We start from the raw sequence: 23,273 nt of genomic DNA, 5'->3' as shown, positions 1-23,273 counted from the left end.
AACAGACATCAAATAAAATAATAAAACATCAACTTTTGACTACAAAACAAGTGAAAAAAGAGATAAAGGGGAAGGAAATAAGGCAAGACTTGCTTTTTGGATGACAGGCTTTTTTATTTTATTTTTTTACAGTCAACTATAATTTTTAAAATTATTTCTTCTTTTTAAAATTTCAACTTTTATTTTAGATTCATGAGGCACATGTGCAGGTTTGTTACATGAGTATATTGCATGATGCTGAGGTTTGGGGTATGAATGATCACCCAGGTTGTGAGCATAGCACCCAATAGGTAGTTTTTCAACCCTCACTCGCTGGTCCATATGTACCACATTTTCTTTTCTTTTTTTTTTTTTTGAGATGGAGTCTCCTTCTGTCACTCAGGCTGGAGTGCAGTGGTACAATCTTGGCTCACTGCAACCTCCACCTCCTGGGTTCGAGCAATTCTCCTGCCTCACCCTCCTGAGTAGCTGGGACTACAGGTGTGTGCCACCACGCCCAGCTAATTTTTGTGTTTTCGGTAGAGACAGGGTTTCACCCTGTTGGCTAGGATGGTCTTGATCTCCTGACCTCGTGATCCACCCGCCTTGGCCTCCAGAAGTGCTGGGATTACAGGTGTGATGTACCACACTTTCTTTAACCAGTCCACTGTTGATGGAACCTGGGTCACTTCCATGTCTTTGCTATTGTGAATAGCACTGTGATGAACATACAAGTGCATGTGTCTTTTTGGTAGAACGATTTGTTTTCCTTTGGATAATACGCAGTAATGGCATTTCTGGGTTGAGTGATAGTTCTGTTTTAAGTTCTTTGAGAAATGTCCAAACTGCTGAACTAATTTACATTTCCACCAATAGTGTATAAGTGTTTCCTTTTCCCTGCAACCTAACATCTGTTTTTTTTTTTAAATTTTTTAATAGCTATTCTGACTGATGTGAGATGGAGATGGTATCTCACTGTAGTTTTGATTTGCATTTCTTCAGTGATTCGTGATGTTGAGCATTTTTTCCTGTGTTTGTTGACCGTCTGTAAGTCTCCTTTGAGAAGGTCTGTACATTGGGTGAGTTTTCAGATGTGTCTGAGGATATGTTTTAGGTGAGAGGCACATACATTTAACAGAGGTTATGGCAGACTTATGTGCTGGCAAGGCTCTTTGGAACACAGTGATGAGTAAGACGCTGGACCTATGCTTGTGGGCTTTTGTGGAGTTGTGGAGGTGGAAGGGAGGTCAGGTAGGCAGGATGGAAGTCAGGAGTCTCTGCTGAGGCACCAAGACATAAAGCATGTTCCATTCCTGAGGATGGGTCAAGGTATTTATAAAGGTGCTAGCTGAAAAAGTTACAACTGTATTACTTGGAGAACTGTCTGTGTGTCTCCTCTGCTTAGGGAGGGATGGGGTGTCCAATTCTGACGTGGGATCAGCGAGGAGATGAGCTATCTAGCTGCAATGACAAGCAATGTAAAGGAGCATTTCAGCTAATTTGGCATCAGTTTGCCTGAGAAAGGAATTCATGACTCTTTCATGGCCAGGCATGGGCCATGTGTGAATGAATTGGTATAGGGTCATCTTAGCTGGGAAGGGGCCCTGCACAGAAGAGAACCTAGGGGTGGAGCTTAGGATCTGCAGTAGTTGGGGAGGACCTGTGACTACCAGAATAGAGATCTTTCCCCCTGAAGAGGGAATGCAGAGAGAGGCCTCTAGCAATGGCAGGCTTATCTCCAAAATGCCTCTGGAAATGCTAGCAAGAACAGATGGACATTGTAAGTCCTCAGATATGATGCCTGGGGTACGACACAACCCCTGCATGGAGTGTTCCAGCTGGAATCTAACCATGAGAAGACATCAGACAAGCCCCAAATGAGGAGCATGCTATTTTTTTTTTTTTTTTTTTTGAGATGGAGTCTTGCTCTGTCGCCCAGGCTGAAGTGCGGTGGCACAATCTTGGCTCACTGTAACCTCCGCCTCCGGGGCTCAAGCAATTCTCCTGTCTCAGCCTCCCTGGTAGCTGGGATTAGAGGCACACACCACCACGCCTGGCTAATTTTTTATATTTTTAGTAAAGATGGGGTTTCACTATGCAGGCTGTCTAGAACTCCACCTCAGCCTCCCAAAGTTCTGGGATTACAGGCCTGAGCCACCCTGCCCGACCCTATAGTTTTTTAAATGGGGGACCACATATTATTTTAAAATGTCCTTGTCATGAAAGACAGAGAACAGCTATAAAAAACATGGCAACTGAATGCAGTAACTGATCCTAAGCCAGATCCTGATGGGAGGGTAGAAAGTGCCAGAAAGGACATTGTCTGGTCAAATGACAAAATGGAAATGTGAACCATGGATAAGATAAAAGCATAGGATCAGTATTAGATTTGCTGAAGTTGATAGTAGTACTGGGGTCATATCAGAGAATTGCCCTATTCTTAGCAAATGGACACTGAAATACGGGCATGATATATGTGACTAACTCTAAAATAGTTGAGGAAGTTATTTTGTATGTACATATTATACATGCAGAAAGAATATGAATGATCAAGCAATTGTGTAAAAGGTTAGCAATAGGTGACTCAGTATAGAGTGGTCCATATACCATTACTCTTGCAACTTCTGTAAATCTGCAGTTGTCTCCAAACAAATATGTAAGAAAAAATGACCATGAGTGTGCCCAGCTTTCAGCGTCTATCACTGAGGCCTAGAGTGTGAAGCTGGCGTGATTCTACTGGCCTTTCCTGGTCTTCTGGTTGCTCTCCTCTCTCCACATCTTCTGCCTCCTCCAAGGTGAGATCAGAAAGTGAAGTAGGCGACAGGGAGTGGGGCCGACATCAGAGAGGAAAGAGAGAAGGGATCGTGGGGAGGAAAAAATCTTAGCTTTGGCTGTCAGGTGGGTCTAAATTATTTTAATTGGATCATTACCATTTGCAACCGTTTCCAGAGGCTTGATCAACTTTTTCTTTTCCAAAATCCAGGAGCAGGGGAAAGAGCCTTCCCCACTGAATAAATTTTAAAACAACAGTGGAAGACAAATATGTTTTCTGATTATGTCATACAGGTTCTTAATGGTCACCATACCCATTGCACAGACAAATTCTAGCGCAGTACTAGAATGAAGGTAGTGTTTGGGATTCTGGAGGAGGCAGTGATGAACCTTGTGTGGTAGGGTGGAGTCGGATGGAGGACACAAAAGTCTTCCTTTGGGAGTGGAACTTTGAGGGTGAGCTCACAGCAGGATAGATGAAGGGTGTCCCAGGTAGAAAATGGCACTGATGCTGCTGGTAACATGGGAATACAGTTTGTAAACCAAAAGGTATCTGAGGGTCTCAATCAGTGTGAAAGTTTATTTTACCAAGGTTAAGGTGATGCCTGGAAGGAAAAAAAGAAACAAACACAGAATCACAGAAACAGTCTGTGGTCCTTGCCTTTCTCCAGAGATGATTTTGAGGACTTTGGTATATAAAGGGGAAGAGTGGGCTGGAGGGGAGACAGGGAGGGTATGGTGAAACACACGTTGCAAGGGAAAAGAAGCGGGTAGGGGAATGTTAATTATGTTTTCATCTCATGCTCAGCCTCATGCACTTTACATAAGATAAAGTGAACATCGAGTAGCTACCTGTGGAGATATTTAACCTTTTATCTGTAGCTATCTGCTTAGGAACAGGAGGAAAGGCTCTTGCATGACTCAGCTTTCAGGTTAATTTTTTTCCTTTTTGGCATAATAAATTGGGGTCCTGAGTTTTTATTTTCTTTCACAAGTTTCTGGCAGAGGGAAGGAAAAACTTGGGAAAGGCAGAGAAGAGTGATACATGGTTTACATTTGTGAGACCTGTCGTGAATTTGGAATTGCTGGAGTGAAGTATTCATGGGGGAGATGTTTTAAAGAAATGAAACTGGAGAAGTGGAGGGGCCACATGAAAGGTTTGACATTCCTGGCTAATATTCTTTCTACCACGCCAAATAACAATAATATTGAAGGCCTCTGGATATTTTCATGGGTGAGCTGTTACAGATGTGTCCCGTCAGCACTTGGGAATCACCCCGATGGCTGGCAGTGACTTGAGTCCTAGAACCTTGTTGCTCAGTGTGGTCTCAGACCAGCAGCTTGTTAGAAATGCAGTCTCAGACCCCACCCAGACTTGCTGCATCAGAGTCTGCATTTTAACAGGATCTCCAGATGATTTGACTGCACACTAAAGTTTGAGAAGTGCTGTTTTTAGAATTCAGTCATCCTGCAGGTCAGTGTTTCTCAGAGTGTGGTTGTGGGGCCATTTGCCTTAGAATCACCTGGAGTACTTGCTTAAAATGAGGATTCCTAGGCCACACTTCCACCCAGGCCCGTGTGTTTTAATAAAGTCCCCTTATAAACCACCCAATGGGTTCTTCTTGCCCACTGCCCAAATGGGGCCCATTGATCAAGGCAGGGGAATTGCAAGAGAGTTTTATACACGTAGTGCTGACTAAATGGAAGACTGGAGGTTAATTATTGCTCAAATCAGCCTCCCAGAGAATTTGGGGGCAAGGGTTTTTTCAAAGGTTGGTTGGGGAAAGGTGGGGGTGGCAGGCAATGGGTGCTTGCTGCTGATTCGTGGGGGTGCAGTCATACGGGTGTGGGTAATGGTCCTCTGGTGCGCTGAGTTGCTTCTGGGTTGGGCCACTCAGGAGCGGTTGGCAGGTCCAGGTGGAGGCCATCAGTAGTCAGATTTGCAACAAAACCTGAAAAGATATTTCAAAAGGCCAATCTTAGGATCTACGACAGTGATGTTACCTGCAGTAGTAATGGGTAAGTTGCATATCTTGTGACTTCCAGAATAATGGCTGGCAATTGATTATGTCTACACCTTAGCAGAATTCAGTCTCATCTATCTGCCTAGCCTCGTAGCCTCTCATTAGCTTTACAAAGGATTGAGTTTTGGGGAAGGGCTGTTATCATTTAAACTATAAACTAAATGTCTCCCAAAGTTAGCTTTACCTAAGCCCAGAAACAGTTAAGGGCAGTTTGAAGGTTAACGGGAAGATGAGGGTTAGCCAGATCAGATCTTCCCCACTGCTACAATTTTCTCAATGTTATAAGTTTTGCAAAAGCATTTTTACCCTGGCAATTATGATTTACTCCTAAGTTTGAGCACATACGGAATCCTCTGGAGCATTGTATCATTTAAAAACCAGCAGGAATCCCTGCTGCCATAGAGAATCCTCTGGAGCATTGTATCATTTTAAAACCTTCTCCATGTGACTGTCAGGAGCAGCCAGGGTTGAGAATCACAGCCCTACAGGATTTGAGGCAGAGGAATCAAGTGTAGAATTCCAGCCATCAAGTAGGATTCCAAGAAGTACAGCAAAGAAGCTTCTTTTGAGGCATGATTCAGAAGGGTCTAGAATGCTTTTTGCTACACTCTGTTGTATTCATCAGTCCATCTTCCCACTTTTGCTAACTTCAGGGCATTAGTTCTCAAGAAGGATGGGGAGGAAGGTTTCCCCCTATGGATCTCATTTGGGGCCGATTTTAGCCCCCAGAAGACATTTGGTAATCTGGAGACAGTTTTGATTGTTAGAACTAGGGAGTGGGGTGGTACTGATAGCCAATGTGTAGAAGCCAGGGATGCTGTTCAGCATCTTACGAGGTACGGGACACCTCCACAATGAGGAATTACAGATGACACCTAAAACATCAGTGGTGGCTGGGCACAGTGGCTCATGCCTGTAATCCCAGCACTTTGGGAGGCCAAGGCAGGTGGATCACTTGAGGTCAGGAGTTTGAGACCAGCTTGGCCAACATGGTGAAACCCCGTCTTTACTAAAATTACAGAATTTAGCTGGGCATGGTGGCATACACCTGTAATCCCAGCTACTTGGGAGGCTGAGGCAGGAGAATGGCTTGAACCCAGGAGGCGGAGGTTGCAGTGAGCCGAGATCACGCCACTGTACGCTAGCTTGGGTGACAGAGCGAGACTCTATCTCAAAAATAAATAAATAAATTAGCCAGGTGTGGTGGCATGTGCGTGTAGTCCCAGACACTCGGGAGGCTAAGGTGAGAGGGTCACCTGTTCACAGGCCGAGGCTGCAGTGAGCTGAGATCATGCCACTGCACTCCAGTTTGGGTGACAATGAGACCCTCTCTCAAAAAATAAATAAAAATAACATTGCTTTGAATTCAATGAATACTTGCTTGGTTTTTATGAAAATTTTACACTTGAAAATAAATTTCATAGATGATTTTTAAAACTTCCTATTGTAAAAATAATTTAAGCCTATTTATAAATCAAGAGAATAAAAGTACAATGACTCTCCATGCACAGTAGCTTTCCGTGGCTGAAGGTTCCACATCCACAGATTCAACCAACCTCAGGTCAAAAATGTTCAGAAACCACCTCCCCCAAATAGTAATACAACACTTAAAAATAATACAAATAAAATTATAGCATAACAAGTATATCAGGCACTTTTTTTTTTTTTTTTGAGATGGAGTCTCACTCTGTCACCCAGGCGCAGTCCATGTCGGCTCACTGCAAGCTCTGTCTCTTGTGCTCAAGCAATTCTCCTGCCTCAGCCTCCCGAGTAGCTGGGATTACAGGCACCCACAACCATGCCTGGCTAATTTTTATATTTTTAGTAGAGACAGGGTTTCACCATGTTGGCCAGGCTGGTCTCGAACTCCTGACCTCAGGTGATCCACCTGCCTCGGCCTCCCAAACTGCTGGGATTACAGGCGGGAGCTACCGCACCCGGCCACTATATCAGGCACTTTTGAGCATCTGTGGATTATGGAATCCAAGGGGTATCCTGGGCCCAATCCCCCCATGGATACCAAAGGACAATGGCAGTACCTCAACACCCACCTTTAACAATGACCAACTCATGGCTAATCTTGTTTTTTTCTATATCCCCCCACTTCTGTCCCCCTGACCATTTTGAAGTACATGTCAGACATCATATCATTTCATTAGAGATTACATTTTAAAACTGCTGCTTATTGGCTGGGCATGGTGGCTCATGCCAGTAATCCCAGCACTTTTGGAGGCCGAGGCAGGCCGATCACCTGAGGTCAGGAGTTTGAGACCAGCCTGGCTAACATGGCGAACCCCCGTCTCTACTAAAAATATAAAAATTAGCCAGGTGTGGTGGTGGGGGCCTGTAATCTCAGCTACTGGGGAGGCTGAGACAGGAGAATTGCTTGAACCCAGGAGGCGGAGGTTACAGTGAGCCAAGATCCTGCTCCTGCACTCCAGCCTGGGTGACAGAGTGAGACTGCATCTCAAAATAAACAAACAAACAAACAAAAGTAACAAAACTGCTGCTTATTAATGTTTTAAAGCTGTCTGGATATGTGAATCCCAAATATCAGAGACAGATCTCAGTCAAATTAGAAAGTTTATTTTGCCAAGGTTAAGGATGTGCCTGTGACACAGCCTCTGGAAGTCCTGAGACATGGGCCCAAGGTGGTTGGGGGTACAGTTTGCTTTTATACATTTTAGAGAGACATGAGACATCAATCAATATGTGTAAGATGTACATTGGTTGTGTCCAGTAAGTTGGGACAACTCAAAGTGGGGGCTTCCAGGTTAGGGGTAGATAAGAGACAAAAGGTTGCATTCTTTTGAGTCCTTTGTCAGTCTTCCACTAAATATACAATTTAGTCTGGCTCAGTGAATCTGTATTTTTACATAAACAATAGGGGAGAGGAAGCAATCAGATATACATTTGTCTCAGGTGACCGTCAGAGGGATGACTTTGAATAGAATGGGAGGCTGGATTGCCCTAAGCAGTTCCCAGCTTGACTTTTCCCTTTAGCTTAGTGATTTGGGGGTCCCAAGATTTATTTTTCTTTCACAGAAGAGGGAACTGGGGGCGAACTTCCCTCTGTTGCTGCTCCTCTAGGCACTTGTCCTTGGGCCAGGGAATGCTCATTGCCTGAGTTTCCTGTGGGTGACGCAAATACCAAGGCCATAAGGGGAGTCGGTGATGTCATCTCTCTCTCTTCTGCCTTTCTTCCTCTTCCTTATAGACCAGCAACCTCCAACCTCCAAACCCTGACAAAACAAAGCATGTTTTTCCAGCGGTGCAAATTGGACATTGTTATGTTTTTACATGAAGGGAAAATTTGTTTTCCATTATCAGCAGGATCATCCTTCTTTTCATGAGAACATGAAAAGCATTTTATTTTTTTATTGAGGTAGTTCATATATGCATGTATATACAGATATATAGGCATATATGCACATGCCTTAAATGTATAGCTGGATGGAATTTTGCATATGTGCATTTCCACATGGCCCACACTCAGATTGAGATAGATAACATTTCCAGTCCCCCAGAAGGTGCTTCTTTCTAGAAAATACCACCTCCACCTCTACCCCTGACAGAGATAACCACTGTTTTAATGCTGTGACTCTAGTTGCGCCTGTTTTTGAACTTCATATAAGTGGATTCATTCAGTATAAATGGACTCTTTGATTTGGCATCTTTCACTCCAAATAATGACTGTGATACAAAAAAATTAGCGAGGCGTGGCAGTGCATATCTCTAGTCCCAGCTACCTGGGAGGCTGAGGTGGGAGGATCTCTTGAGCCTGGGAGATGGAGGCTGAAGTGAGCCTTGATCATGCCACTGTGCTCCAGCCTGGGTGACAGAGCAAGACCTTATCTTAAAAAACGAAAGCAAGTAACGATTGTGAAATTCATCCATGTTGTAACAGTAGCTTGTTTTTCATTGCAGTGTGGTCTTCCAGCATTGCAGTGTAACATGGCTGTGTCACCTGTTTATCCCTTCTATCATATCATAGCAGCTAGTATTTGTTGAATGTTTACTCTGTGCCAGGATCTGTTTGAAGGACTTTAAGCAAAGCAGTTTAATTTTTAAAGTTAATTTCTGAGTTAGCCATGTGGTTATTACCTCTTTATAGACAGGAAACTAAAACTTACAGAGATTAGATAATTTTCCCCCAAATCATACAGCTCACATGTGATAGAGCTGGAGTTTCAACTCAAGTCAGTCAGATTCTAGATTGATGAACACTTTAGTACCTTCCAGATCTAGATTTTCTGTTAGATGCATGACATGCCACTTGAGCTTTTACAACGGGCATGCAGTTTCTGGGTGATGATCTCTTTTCTAGAGGAAGACATGCAGACACAGAGAGCTTTTGTCACATAGACAAGGCTGCTCACCCAGGGAGTGGAGGAAACAGAGTTGTTGGAAACCTGGAAACCTGGGTTTCTGGATTCCCTTTCTCTTATTTTTTTCAGCATTTTCTTGGGTGATGGTGAAAGCCTTTGTGTATTTTCATTCCTAGCAGAGCACAATGCCTTATCACTCTATGGTTCAGCTAGGACTCTTGTTTGCAAACAACAGAAACTGACTAACATAAGCCCAAAAGGAAACTGTTCAAGAATATTGTATAGCTCACAGAATCAATAAGGAGGCTGGGAATGGGGCCCAGGCACTATAGGAGGCATTGCTGTGGAGCCAGGTCCATGTGTGGGAACTTTTGGAAGGGTGCTGCCTCTGTCACAGTGACCCCTATCCCATACTGACACTTCTCCACATTGCCCCTGGACCTCTGACCCAGTTACCACAGTCTTTAATAAGCCCTGAGTCTTCTGCAGCCTTCTCTCCAGGTGCAGAGATCAGGGCAGAGCATCTAAACAACCAAGCGTGGGCAGGTACCTGTGTTCGGGCTACTGGTTGGAAGGAACCTGTGGCCCCTTTTGTCTTTTTGTCTTCCACAATGGGGAGAGGACTTGCCTTTCCAACTGATTTCTTTTTTTTTTTTTTTTTTTTTTTCGAGATGGAGTTTTGCTCTTGTTCCCCAGGCTGGAGTGCAATGGCACGATCTCGTCTCACTGCAATCCCTGCCTCCCGGGTTCAAGTGATTCTCCTGCCTCAGCCTCCCGAGTAACTGGGATTATAGACATGTGCCACCACGCTTGGCTAATTTTGTATTTTTAGTAGAGACAAGGTTTCACCATGTTGATCAGGCTGGTCTCGAACTCCTGACCTCAGGTGATCCACTCGCCTTGGCCTCCCCAAAGTGCTGGGATTACAGGCGTGAGCCACTGAGGTTGACCCCAACTGACTTCTTATCACCTTTCCCTGTGTTTAAGCTGATCCACATACAATAATCATTGTAAGTAGCTAAATAAAAGTTTAATTGCTTGAACTAGATCAGGTCAAAAAGGAAGTTTCTCCTCATGTTTCCAGTTGATTAATGTGTTGGTGAATGGTGGACCTACAAGCAGGAGAGGTGGTTGAAGGCAGAGGGCAGCAGCCTGGGGTGTTGTCAGCTCGAGTTTTCTATTTAGAGAAAGCATCTGGTTGTCTGAAGTGGGGAAAAAATTAGCTCATCTTTTGTCTTCTAATAACATGGTCTATGTTTTTTGCAGATGGGTAATGGGAGGGTTTTTGGCATTTCCAATTGGAAAATGTCACTTAACTTCAAAAGGCTACCGTCATGGCTTGAGAAATGAGATTAGCATGCAGCAGACACAACAGTGTTTTACTGGTTTCCTCTTGTACTGAACTGGAGTTAATTGCTTGTTCATGGAAGGCTCGTTGGAGAGTTTCCTTGTGTTAACTGCAATTTTAGATTATTCTTCTACCTTGACTATCCATTCATTTATTAATTGATCCTGTGTTTACTGAATATATCAGGAATAGAATGATAAATAAAGCAAATAAGCCCTGCCCTCATGAGGCTTACGGTCTAATAAGTTTGAATTGGGTTAGTTCTTAAAATATGGATTATTTTATATTCCCCTCTCATTACTACTTTTAAATCTTAACCCCCTTGGTGGGGAATTAATACCCCCTCTTCCGTGTGTTAATCATTTTGTCTTTTCCTTCTGAAATTTTTATTCTGTTTCCTCTTATCCTTTTCAAAAAAAGGAAAAGATATGAATGATGAACACTTCCCTTTTTCATATTCACTGCTTGTGTATATCACCTATTGATTTCATCCTATATAAAATTGCATTTATATATGCTGGCTGAATGAAGAATTTTTAAAACAATGGTAGCTTGTGGATTGTCTTTTTGGTCAACGAGATGGTTTTGAAGAGTTCAGATCCTGAAAGAGAAGGGACTATGTTTAATTGCTGCAACTCCAGCCAGAGTGTTGCCTGGGGTGTGGGGTAATAAGAAAGAATGAAATAGATTATTTATTGACCTCAAGGACAGGCTGTAGCAGAGATGGGTTAGGTGCACAGGAAACTCCTATCTTCTTCCTGGGCACAGCTAAACTTCATTTCTTAGCTTGTCTGCATCATGGTGGGGTCTTGTGATTTCATTATCACTGAAGACATGTGAGTGCAAGTGTTGCGTTGCCTCCAGGTCAAAGCAGTGAAGAGTCGGTGTGCCTTCTCATCACTCTCTTCCCTACAACGTCCTTCTGCTTGTGGACGTATTGAGATCGGAGAACCTATGTGAGAATTTCTTTGGAATGTGTGCCCTATAGCAGAATGGCTGGATTACATGTTATAGGTTATACATATGTACTTACTTTGACTTATACCAGTTACCACTCACAGTAGTGGCCCCAGTGTGTGCATTCATCAGTAGAGCAGGAAGATTTCTCTATCCCCATTGATACTTGGCATTTTCCAGTGTCTTAGTCTATTTGTGCTGGTATAACAGGATACCACAGACTGGGTAATTTATAATGAGCAGAAATTTGTTGGCTCACAGTTCTGGAGGCTGGGAAGTCCAATGTCAAGGTGCCAGCAGGTTTTGGTGTGTGGTGAGGGCCTGGTCTCTGCTCTCAGGATGGTATTTCAAACACTGCATCCTGTGGAGGGGAGGACGGCTGTTCTCCATAGGGCAGAAGGACGAAAGAGCCAAGAGAGAGACCTGCCCAACCCCAAAAGCTCTTGTGTTGAGGCATTAAGCCCACTCATGATAGTGAAGCCCTCTAATCAACTCTTCAAGGCCCCATGTCCCAATACCATTACAATGACAATTAAATGTCAGCATGAGTTTTGGAGGAGACAAACATTCAAATCATAAAATCCAGATTTTGTTGCTTTTTGTCAGTCTGTAGTTGTGAAAAACTGAACACCAATTGAGTACCAAAAGGTAGTTTAAAAAATTGAAATATTGGCTGGGCTTGGTGGCGCGTGCCTGTAATCCCAGCACTTTGGGAGGCCAAGGCGGATAAGTCGCTTGAGCACAGGCATTTAAGACCAGCCTAGGCAACATGGCGAAACCCTATTACTATTAAAAAATTAAAAAAAAAATCAAAATAAAAGTCTTACAGGCTTACACCTGTAGTCCCAACTACCTGGGAGGCTGAGGTGAGAGGATCACCTGAGCCCTGGAGGTTGAGGCTGCAGTGAGCAATGATGGTGCCACTGAACTCCAGCCTGGGCAACAAAGTGAGGCCGTGCGTGTCTCAAAAAAAAAAAAAAAAAAAAAAAAAAGTTTTGTTTGATATATGTACATCGCTTAAAAAGTCAAATGTAGGGTGTTGAGGAGGTAATTAACTGCTTAATAGGTACAGAGTTTCCTTTTGGGGATGATGAAATGTTTTGGAGCTAGATAAAGATGATGGTTTTACAACATTGTGACTGTACTAAATGCCACTGAATTGGTCACTTTAAAATGGTTAATTTTATATTATGTGAATTTCACCACAAAAAAGTCAAATACTGATAAACATAACAGTCTGATGCCACATGCCTTCTCACTTTCCAGAGGCAACGATTTCAAATATTTTAACATTTTCTTCTGATATTTACCACTGTGTTTCCAGATGATGTGTCTCTTGATGTCTGTAGATTAATGTATTTTAAATAACAGTTGTCAACTTACTGTTATTGTTAGCTTTGTGACACTTCTCTGTTCCTCCTCCATCCTCCCACTAGAGTTATGTCCCAGTTTTCTGGCTAAACTAATATTCAGTCTTAATATTTTTATGACTATGTAAATATTGTTTGCTAGTGAGCCAAAGACATATTGGAATTTTCATATGCAACCTTCCCCTGGAGTTAGTGATTGTCTTATTTTTCTTTATTTGCATAGCTCTTTTGTAGCATTTACTGAGTCTTCCCTCTCTCCAATTCCTCAGCATGTTTTCCATGTGCTAGAACCATTGGATGATCTGACCCTCCTGTTCCTCACCACTGTCCTTTGTCCCTGGAGCACTTTGCCTCTACTCCAGGTTGTGGCAGTGACGTGCCCTACATGGTGTCACTGTGGGACTTTCTTTCTCACATCTGTCTGTGGGATGGATGATTAGCATTAAGCATATTAAGCATACTGTCTCGACTATAGAACAAGGGTTGGCATTTGGGCTGGGCCAGGGCAACCTCTTTGATAAACAACCACACAACTATTTAAAAACTGTTCTCTGCATTTTTTGGTGGAGTAAACCTCCAGCAGCTTCCTGATTTTAGACCTGACTTTATTGCACTTTCATACCTTCTTGTTATTTCAATACAGTTCAGAATTCTAGATTGAGACTTCTTTTCAGTCAGTATTTTGAAGATACTGCTGTGTTATATTTGAGCTTCCAGGGTTCCTGTGAGATGTCTGATGTTATTCTTATTCCTCTTCTTTTGTTTGAGCCTTTTTTGTTTCTTGCTGGAAGCCTTAAGGATCTTCTCCTTGTCCCATTAGTCTGAAATTTTGCAATGACATGTATGGATCTGTGTTTTCTTATGCTGGGGAATTACTGGGTTCTTTTAACCTGGGGAGTCATCTCCAGTTCTAGGGTATTATCTTGTATTTTTCTTTGATTGTTTCCATACCTTCAGTTTCTTTTTCTGAATTTCCTCTTGTTTTGGACATATGGATTGTTCTGTAAGTTACTTTCCTTTCTTATTCTTTCCTTTGCCCCCTTTCCTTCCTTTCCTTTCCTCTTTCCTTACCTACCGCTCTCCTTACTCCTCCCTCTCTCCTTCCCTCCCCTTCTGCCCCTTCTCCAATTTCCATCCCCTTCCCCCGCCCTTTCCCCCTTCCCCCTTTCTCTCCCCTCTCTCTCCCCTGCTCTCCTCTGCCCTCCCCTCCCCTCCTCTGCCCTCCCCTCCCCTCCTCTCCCCTCTCCCCTCTCCTTCTCTCTTCTCTCTTTTTCCTCTTCCCCTTCCATTTCTCTTTGTTTTTTGTTTCTACTTTCTGTAGGACATTAAAACATTTTTTATCATTGCATTTTAAATTTCTCAGAGTTTTTATTTGGTTGCATTTTAAAGCTATGTGCTTTTTCACTTTTGGTTATTATCTCCAGTCTGTGAGGATGTTATAGTTGACTTTTTTCCTATTTGAAAAGGTAAAAACCATTCTGAATTTGTGAGTCATACAAAAATGGTCTGCAGTGGACCCAATTTGGGCCTTGAGCTATAGTTAGAAGATGATGTTCCAGACACCTGCTGGAGAGAAGCCTGGCTGGGATGGAGCCTGTGCATCTCGCCATCCCAGGTGTGGATTTTTACTTAGTCACTTTACTTCTATTTCTATTCCTCAGTTTTACATGCCTTCATTGTACATGGTACATGCAGCCTCAGAGCCTCAATGGTCCATTTTCTCCCAAGATTTAGTCTCCTGCAGGGTTTGAGAAGGAACAGATGTCTGGACTATATGGGGTGGGTGGACACAGGGGTCTGACTGCTCTTCCTGTGTGTTTTCGTCCAATCCTCCATTACTGGTCCTCATCCCAGTCCTGTCACCCTTGATGCCTGGAGCCCCCATTTCCTAAGCCTTTCCAGGGTTCTGCAGTTCTAATTGCTTCTTTTTTCATAGTACCCTGTGCAGAAACAGAGGCCTCACTTTACTTCATCTGTCAAGCTCCATTCCTCCATCCTCTTTCCATCTTCATTTATTGCGACTTGGGAAGATTGATTTGGGTTTTATAGAAGATGGAGCTGGGTTTTTTGCTTCTAATTTTCTTTGTGGGTTTTTTTTTTTTTTTTTTTTTTTTTTTTCGTGGTAGTGAATAGTAAAGAGAGTAGAAAGGGCCTTATTCTGCTCTATGAAATTCTGAATCAAGTTCAAGCTTTTGTCAGCCTGAATTAAATTATTTTTTGGATTTGAATAAGGGACTGGGATCTCCCTCACTCCAGATGTATAGCTACAGTGGATTTGTGATACTGACTTCCTCAACTTTCCTCCTCTCCAACTCCCCATCCTTCCTCTTTTTCTGCCACCCCCCACCCTCTGACACCTTTAAATAACTGGCTGTTCTATATTTTCAACTTACTAGTTGATGGACAGCCTACTCACTACTCAGTATTTCAGCTTGGATGTTTCATAGGCATCTCAAACTAAGCAGTGCCAAAATTAAAATTCTCGGTGTCCATTCCTCTCCCCACAACCTGACTCCTCATTCTTCCCTTTTTTGGTAGGTACCATCACTGTGTTAGTGTAATGTTGTCACACTGCTACAGAGAAATACAAGATATACAAGAGGTTTAATTGGCTTACAGTTTCACAAGCTTTACAGGATGCATGATGCTGGCAGTCTGCTTGGCTTCTGGGAAGACCTCAGGAAACTTACAATCATGGCAGAAGGTGAAGGGGGAGCAGGCACATCACTCATGGCAAAAGCAAGAGCAAGAGATTGAGGTGGGAGGTGCCAAACACTTTTAAACAACGAGAACTTCCGAACACTCACTCAGTATCATGAGCACAGCACCAAAGAGGTGGTGCTAAACCATTCATGAGAAATCCACCCCCATGGTCCAGTCACCTCCCACCAGGCCCACCTCCAAACTGGGTATTACAATTCAACATGAGATTTGGTGGGGACACAGATCCAAACCATATCAATCACCAATATGAAAGCTCCCTTAGAAGCATCAGCCAGGCACACCAGGTTCTTCCTTTGCTAAAGCCTTTGTGTGGTTTCCTCCTGTGTTTAGGATGAGTCGATGCCTTCCCATGGCCTGCACTGCCCTGCACAGTGCAGCTTCTGCTTCCCTCTCAAGCCTTATCTTCCGCAGCTCTAGCCTTTGCCTACTACTACCGGTCCTGCTTTTCTACTAAGTCTGTCAGTTTTCTTCCAGCTCAGGGCATTTGCACTTGCTGTTCCCTCTGCCTGAGAGGCTTTGCCTGAGTTTTATGAAGGCTGGCTCCTCCCTTGTCATCCTGCAACTGCAAGTTCAATGCCACAGTCCTAGAGTTGCCTTTCCTGATGACCCTGTAGAAAGTGTTGCCTCCCCACCTCAGCCCTAGTGCATCCATAGATAAATTTTGCCTCCATAGTACTTCTAACTTGCTGTAATTCAACATGGATATTTGACCACTTTGTCCCTGTCACTGGTATTGTATTAACAGACTTGTGCAACTGGATCCCTGCTGTATTTTCAGCATCTAGTCTTGTACCAGCACATAGTAGACTTTTTTTTTTTTTTTTTGAGAAGGAATCTTGTTCCATTGCCCAGGCTGGAGTGCAGTGGTGCGATCTCGGCTCACTGCAGCCTCTGCCTCCTGGGTTCAAATGATTCTCCTGCCTCAGCCTCCTGAGTAGCTGGGACTACAGGCCCATGCCACCATGCCCAGCTGATCTTTGTATTTTTAGTAGAGATGGGGTTTCACCATGTTGGCCAGGACGGTCTCAATCTCTTGACCTCGTGATCTGCCCGCCTCGGCCTCCCAAAGTGCTGGGATTACAGGCATAAGCCACCGTGCCCAGCCTTTGACTTTCTTTCTTTATTTATTTTGAGATGGAGTCTTGCTCTGTCTCCAGGCTGGAGTGCAATGATGTGATGTCAGGTCACTGCACCCTCCGCCTCCCGGGTTCAAGTGATTCTCCTGCCTCAGCCTCCTGAGTAGCTGGGACTACAGATGCCTGCCACCACGCCCAGCTAATTTTTGTATTTTTAGTAGAGATGGGGTTTCATCTTGTTGGCCTCCATCTCTTGACCTCGTGATCCGCCTGCCTTGGCCTCCCAAAGTCCTGGGCTTACAGGTGTGAGCCACCGCACCCGGCCTAACATTTTAATAAGTAATAATTGAATCCAAGAATGAACACTGTGAAGCTTAGAGCTGAAAGTGACTTCAGTGGACATATCTGCAGTTGTTTCTGGAGCACTAGGGATTGTAGGACATTTAAATCATTAATTCAACACCATTGTTGTGCTCCTACTCAATCTTTAGACCCTGGGCTACCAAAGCATACAAAACAGACAGAAGTCTCTGCCTTCAGAGACCTTACAGTCTAGAGTTGAAAGTTCTAGCAGTGGGGAGGAGGGCGTGGACACAGTGGGGTTTCTGCTGGTCTGGCAACCTTTATTCTTTTACTTGGTCACTGACATGGGTACCTCTGAAGGTCAGCTGATTTTTTTGCTTTCTCACTTTGCTTCTGCCCCGATCCAGAGTGCTGGAAGCACACCTGTGGCTCCCCTTGTTCCTGTCTTCTCTTAAATGTGCACCACAAGTCCTGATTTGATAGTCAAACTCATCTATAAAGCAGTTGAGCATTCTCCCTCCAGCCAGGCTCCAGCATGCCCTTGATACAATGGAAGCTCACCTGTGGCCTGTTCTGTCTGGCTTCTAGCCCACTCAGCCCCTTAACGCCTACTCCAACCCCTTTATTCAGCTGCATTCTCCTTTGCTAACTCAATGTGGCATATGCTCAAACTTTAGAATATTCTACCATAATTTTTTGAAAGCTAGCTTAGTTTATTCCTCAAAGGCCTAAAATAACACTTGTCACATAAGACATTCTTTGTGGCATTTCTTTGGGGTGAGTTCAAACCACAGTGTATGTGTGTGTGCATGCATGCATATGCACGATATGTACACACATGTGCTCTCCTTCCCCCAAATAAATATTAAATATATTCCTCTGGTTTTCCTGTATTTGTACATTTCTATACTTAGCAGAGTATTAGGACCCAGTTGAAGTTTAATTTTGCTCTGCTGTGCCATCCAAATAGCAAAGGGCAATATGGAACCTACAAATTGCAAAATTTTGGAAGGTTATTCTAACATTACATTTGAATTGCTTAATTTAATTTTCACTTTGAATCAGTTGCTAAGCAACTGGGAAGGCAGGGCAAAATCAGCAAGGCTAATTTGGTTCTGTTACTAGTATGTTAGCATCTCTTATATTTACACAGACAGTTGGTTGTAAATACACTTAATGCAATGCAATGCTCTGTTTTGCCCAAGGAAAATAGTTGATGTGGAAGTTAGAGCAAGGCTTTGGTTGGACTGATGTTATTTAAATACACCCTCTCACCTTAGGGGAAGGTAAAGTTATCTGAAGTTTTGAGCTTGTGATGCAGCCCCTTTGTTAGGTGAGGTGCTTGACTTGGTGGTACCATGAACAGTTGTAAAATGCTTTCCATTGTCTGTTATCCTTTGGCATCATGAATCCACCCTGATTGTCCCCCACATCTACCTAAATCAGTTTTTTGGGAATGCATACCGTTTAGTGTCATCATATGAAGCACGCTGGAGAGAAAAGAATAGGTCATTTTACTCTCTATAACTTACTATTGGTGAAAATTGATATTGTTAACCTCATTTGGTCCATAAAGTAAGTCATGTGTCAAATGTTAATGCCAGTGACTTAAATATTTTGAATATTTTAAAAAGTCATGTGGTCATTAAGGAAGCCATTCTGGCCCAACCCAGATTCCCAAATTAGAGGAAAGTAGAAGTTAATGAATAAGATTAAGATTAAACAGTAAGACTGGGTGCAGTGTCTCACGCCTGTAACCCCGGCACTTTGGGAGGCCAAGGTGGGTGGATCACTTGAGATCAGGAGTTCGAGACCAGCCTGGCCAACATGGTGAAACCCCATCTCTACTAAAAATACAAAAATTAGCTGGGCATTGTGGTGAGCACCTGTAATTCCAGCCACCTTGGGAGGCTAAGGCAGAAGAATCACTTGAACACAGGAGGCAGAGGTTACAGTGAGCCGAGATCGTGCCACTGCACTCCAGCCTGGGTGACAGAGCAAGACTCTGTCTCAAAAAAAAAAAAAAAGAAAAAAGATTAAACTATAATGCAGTATTCTGTTATTTATTGTTTATTATAGTTTTATATTATCATTAACACCTTGAAACACATAGATGCTTTGGTATAATGTTCAGGCCTGTGTCAAAGATGGGATAGTTAATGTAAACTATTGTCTCCTGGCTGTATATGGTTATTCATGGAGTGAATGGAGAATTCACATATATTAATGTTAAGCTGGTGGGGAAACTGCTCCTCTGGAAATAATGTCATTAAATTGCCACTAATATAGCAAATGACCATGACCTGTGTCTTTCCTAAGAAGTGGGGAGAGCAGGCTGGTCTTTTAAACTGATCTCCTGCTTTATCTTTTGTTTTCCAAAGTCCTAGAGAGTATCCTTCATATGCAGTAAAAATTATGTAGTAGTTGGATTAGATTCTTGATAAAGATGGCTATCATGGTCCCATATTTACCTTATAACTGCCTGTGACTAGGTAGAAATATTTAGTGATGAAGGAGATTACAGAAACTGGAAAAGTACCTATTCCTTCTACAATTAAATGATCTTTTTTTCTGAACCATCTCAGGTATTTGTGTGTGCAGTACATAGTAACAGTTAATTATGGATCATGACTAGAAGAAAGAGTGATCTAAATTAGAGGAAAGACCTAGTGTTTATGTACTTGACAGCAAATCCATTTTTCTTACTTTGAGATATTTATTTGACTAGGACAATAGCTAGGTATTTACCTGTTCAAGGTACTTTAAGGGAATTGGTTTTAATGAATAGGTAAGAATAAGTGTACAGTTAGTAACTTCCTTAAATGCTTTTCCAGACCTACTTTCAGGGTGTCATTTTTCTGAATATCAGTATCCACTTCAAGTTTGTTAAGTGTTTATTTTTATTTTTTGAGACGGAGTCTCGCTCTGTCGCCCAGGCTGGAGTGCAGTGGCGTGATCTTGGCTCACTGCAAGCTCTGCCTCCTGGGTTCATGCCATTTTCCTGCCTCAGCCTCCCGAGTAGCTGGGACTACAGGCGCGTGCCACCATACCCGGATAATTTTTTGTATTTTTTAGTAGAGGTGGGGTTTCACCATGTTAGCCAGGATGGTCTCGATCTCCTGACCTCGTGATCCACCCGCCTTGGCCTCCCAAAGTGCTGGGATTACAGGCGTGAGCCACCGCACCTGGCCCAAGTTCGTTAATTTTACTCTTCAGATATTTACTGTTTGAAAACTCAGTATGTTAAAATGTAAACTTTTCATGGGAAGTGTCAATTTTAAATATTGGTTTCCTAGAGCAGTTATTGGTTTGTTGATGACATATCCCTGTCAGAAAAATCTGGTGAAGCCCAAATCTTAGCTACTTGAGAAGCTGAGGCAGGAGGATGGCTTCAGCCCAGGAGTTCCAGGCTGTAGTGTGCTATGATTGTCTGTGAATAGCCATTGCACTCCAGCCTGGGCAACACAGCAAGTCCCCATCTCTTTAAAAAAAAAAAAAAAAAAAATTGGTGGCTATACCGTAAACTTTCTGTGTGTGTGTGTGTGTGTGTATTTTTAAAAGTTACAAACATGCGTTATTGTAGTAACACATTGTAGGCATTATAAAACAAGTGGAAAGTAGAAGGTAACAACTCAGATTAAGATTAAACAATAATGTATCCTGTTATTTATGATGGTTTCATATTATCATTAATACCTTAAAACACATAGATGCTTTAGGGTAATGTTCATCATTAAGAACAATATTTTAAGTGGCTTTATTGATGATTTTTAATGTCTGGATGGCTTTTTCCAGATCTGATTAGATCATCATTCTTTTTACTTTACAAGAGCTCTAAGGGAAGGGTCGGTTCTGCCTTTTTTGGTTTGCTGGGTTGCATTACTATTATCTTTGATGTTTTGATTTTTCTGCAGATATCTTTTGAAGCCGCTTGTCCATTTTGTGAATGTTGGTTATACCACATAAGACAATGTATAAAGTTGTATAAGCCAAGGCATACTAAATGGAAGCACATCACAGTGCACTGAGAGTGAGGGGACAAGGGCACAGACTATCGAAATGCCAGTTTATGTATTTTCTTTCTGTGCCCCAGAAGGTCATCTTGCACACAACAGTACTCAAGAGACCACTGCCCTAGGAGAGCCCTCCAAATAAGCATCTTATTTATTTATTTATTTTTGAGACAGAATCTTGTTCTGCCACCCAGGCTGGAGTGCGGTGGTGTGATCTTGGCTCACTGCAACCTCTGCTTCCCAGTTTCAAGCGATTCTTGTGCCTCAGCCACCAGAGTAGCTGGGATTACAAGCGCATACCACCATACCTGGCTAATTTTTTGTATTTTTTAGTAGAGACGGGGTTTCATCATGTTGACCAGGCTGGTCTCAAACTCCTGACATCAAGTGATCCACCTGCCTCAGCCTGCCAAAAAGTGCTAGGATTACAGGCATGAGCCACCATGCCAGGCCTGTAATATTTTTTCTAAATTGAATAGTACTGAAGAGAGTTGGCATTTGTATAAAAAAAATACTTTTATGCATTGTTGTATACAGCAAGGACTATTTGTCCTTGTATTTATTTGTTCATTGTAAAGGAAAGGAGATAACTATGGGGTAACATTAACAACATGGCAAAGCCCGTCTCTACTAAAATATAAAAAATTAGCCAGGCTTGGTGGCATGTGCCTGTAGTCCCAGCTACTCAGGAGGCTGAAGCAGGAGAGTCACTGGAACCCAGGAGGCGGAGGTTGAAGTGAGCCGAGGTCATGCCACTGCACCTCAGTCTGGGTGACAAAGGGAGACTCTGTCTTAAAAACAAAAAAGCAAAACAAACAACAACAACAAAAAAAACACTGAATTTGTACAGCTCTGCTACCAAGTAGTTCTGTAGAACAATTGACTCACTTTCTGTAAGCCTTGGTTTCCTCAGTGGTGGTGGCAATTAAATTTAAAAAGAGATTTGTCAAAGAGCTTCGTACTCTCATTTTATATCTATGTATGATGTAATTTTATGTAATTTTTTTAAGCGGAAAGCCTTTTTTTCCTTAGGCTGAGTCTCTATACACCCTCAATAGCAATTTCTGTTTGTTTGCTTCACTTCTAGACTGCCTCTTTAAGCTATGTCCCATGAACCGCTACTCCGCCCAAAAGCAGTTCTGGAAAGCCGCTAAGCCTGGGGCCAACAGCACAACCGATGCAGTGCTACTCAACAAACTGCACGTATGTATTGCGATGGGGCTGTTGATGGGGCAGTAGTGAGTGGCTGCCTTGGTGGTATCTGGGTGCAATGGTGGGAGACTGCTTATGCAACCCTCCAATTCTAGCTGCTGGCTTTCTATTTTTTTTCATGAAGGGGTAGAAGGGATCTGACCCTAGAGAGGGATAGATCCTAGTCATCTTGAGATGTCTGGAGAGTTCTTTTCTCAGCCACTCTCTTTGCATGGGTAGCTTTGGATGGAGAAGTGCTTATGAGCACAGGCACTGGAAGCAAACTGCCTAGAATGGAATCCTGCCTCCACCACTCAGTAACCGGTGCTCTTGAGCACGTTATGTGCAATTTTCCACTTCTGTTATGTTATCTGTAAAATGGAAATGGCAGTACTCACCTCAGGAGGTCATTGTGAGGATTACAGAAAATGAGACATAAAAGCCACATGAACAGTGCCTGGCACATAATAAATGCTTGATAAGTTTTGGCTGTTAGCATTGTATCTATCGTGTTATCTGGCATATTAAAGATGTGCTCATTCCACTGCTGATGTGCTGTGTGACCATAGCAAGTTTTTGAGCCTCTCTGATCCTGTTTCACCTTCTGTAAAATAATGACATAGTTCTTTTAGTGCCCTGCGTTCCGAGGCTAATCAGGAAGTTCTCTGAGATGTTTAGAAGGAGACATGACATATAGCCAGTGTACTAATATCGAAATTGTACCCCATTTCCTGTTCCCTGACCTACTTCATTTTCTCCCCGTCATGTAACATCATCTTTCTAATGTATTTTGGTTACTAGCTGTCTCCCTCCTCTGGCATGTAAGCTTCATGAGGGCCCAGGTCTGTGTCAGTGTTGCTTGTTGCAGTGGCCTTTGTGTCTACAACAAGGTTAGGCACTTACCAGGCACTCAATCAAATAGTTCACAGAATACACAGTGATCTTTCCTGGGGCTCAGTAATGACAGCTGAAGACCTAGAGCATCTGTGAGCCCCGAGCAGCTCAAGAGGTTCTGCCTGTCACCTTGCTCCATTTTTGACTAGCATATGGCTGAGTCACAGCCAGCTGCATTTGGTAAGGTGAGGGTCACGTGAAGGGATTCCTACATTCAGTGTGTGTTGTTTCAGACGGGTTGTGATGAAAAGCCCAGGCTCCTCACTTCAGGGAGCTTACAGTCCAGCATGAGGA

General features: G+C 43.0%; 1 protein-coding gene across 16 annotated transcripts in view; it reads left to right on the top strand.

Moving 5' to 3' along the window:
* Nucleotides 1–23,273, top strand: part of ITPR1 (inositol 1,4,5-trisphosphate receptor type 1) — a 355,914-nt gene that overhangs the window by 113,947 nt on the left and 218,694 nt on the right. For all 16 annotated transcript variants that reach the window (XM_055259821.2, XM_055259818.2, XM_055259814.2 and 13 more), the window contains exon 5: nucleotides 21,982–22,097. In XM_055259821.2, the coding sequence (XP_055115796.1) occupies nucleotides 21,982–22,097 (116 nt within the window). The remainder of the gene's footprint in view (nucleotides 1–21,981; nucleotides 22,098–23,273) is intronic.

This window comes from Symphalangus syndactylus, chromosome 21 (genome assembly GCF_028878055.3).
Source record: "Symphalangus syndactylus isolate Jambi chromosome 21, NHGRI_mSymSyn1-v2.1_pri, whole genome shotgun sequence".
In the NCBI taxonomy this organism is placed as follows: Eukaryota; Metazoa; Chordata; class Mammalia; order Primates; family Hylobatidae; genus Symphalangus; species Symphalangus syndactylus.
This window is presented reverse-complemented; position numbering and strand designations above follow the sequence as displayed.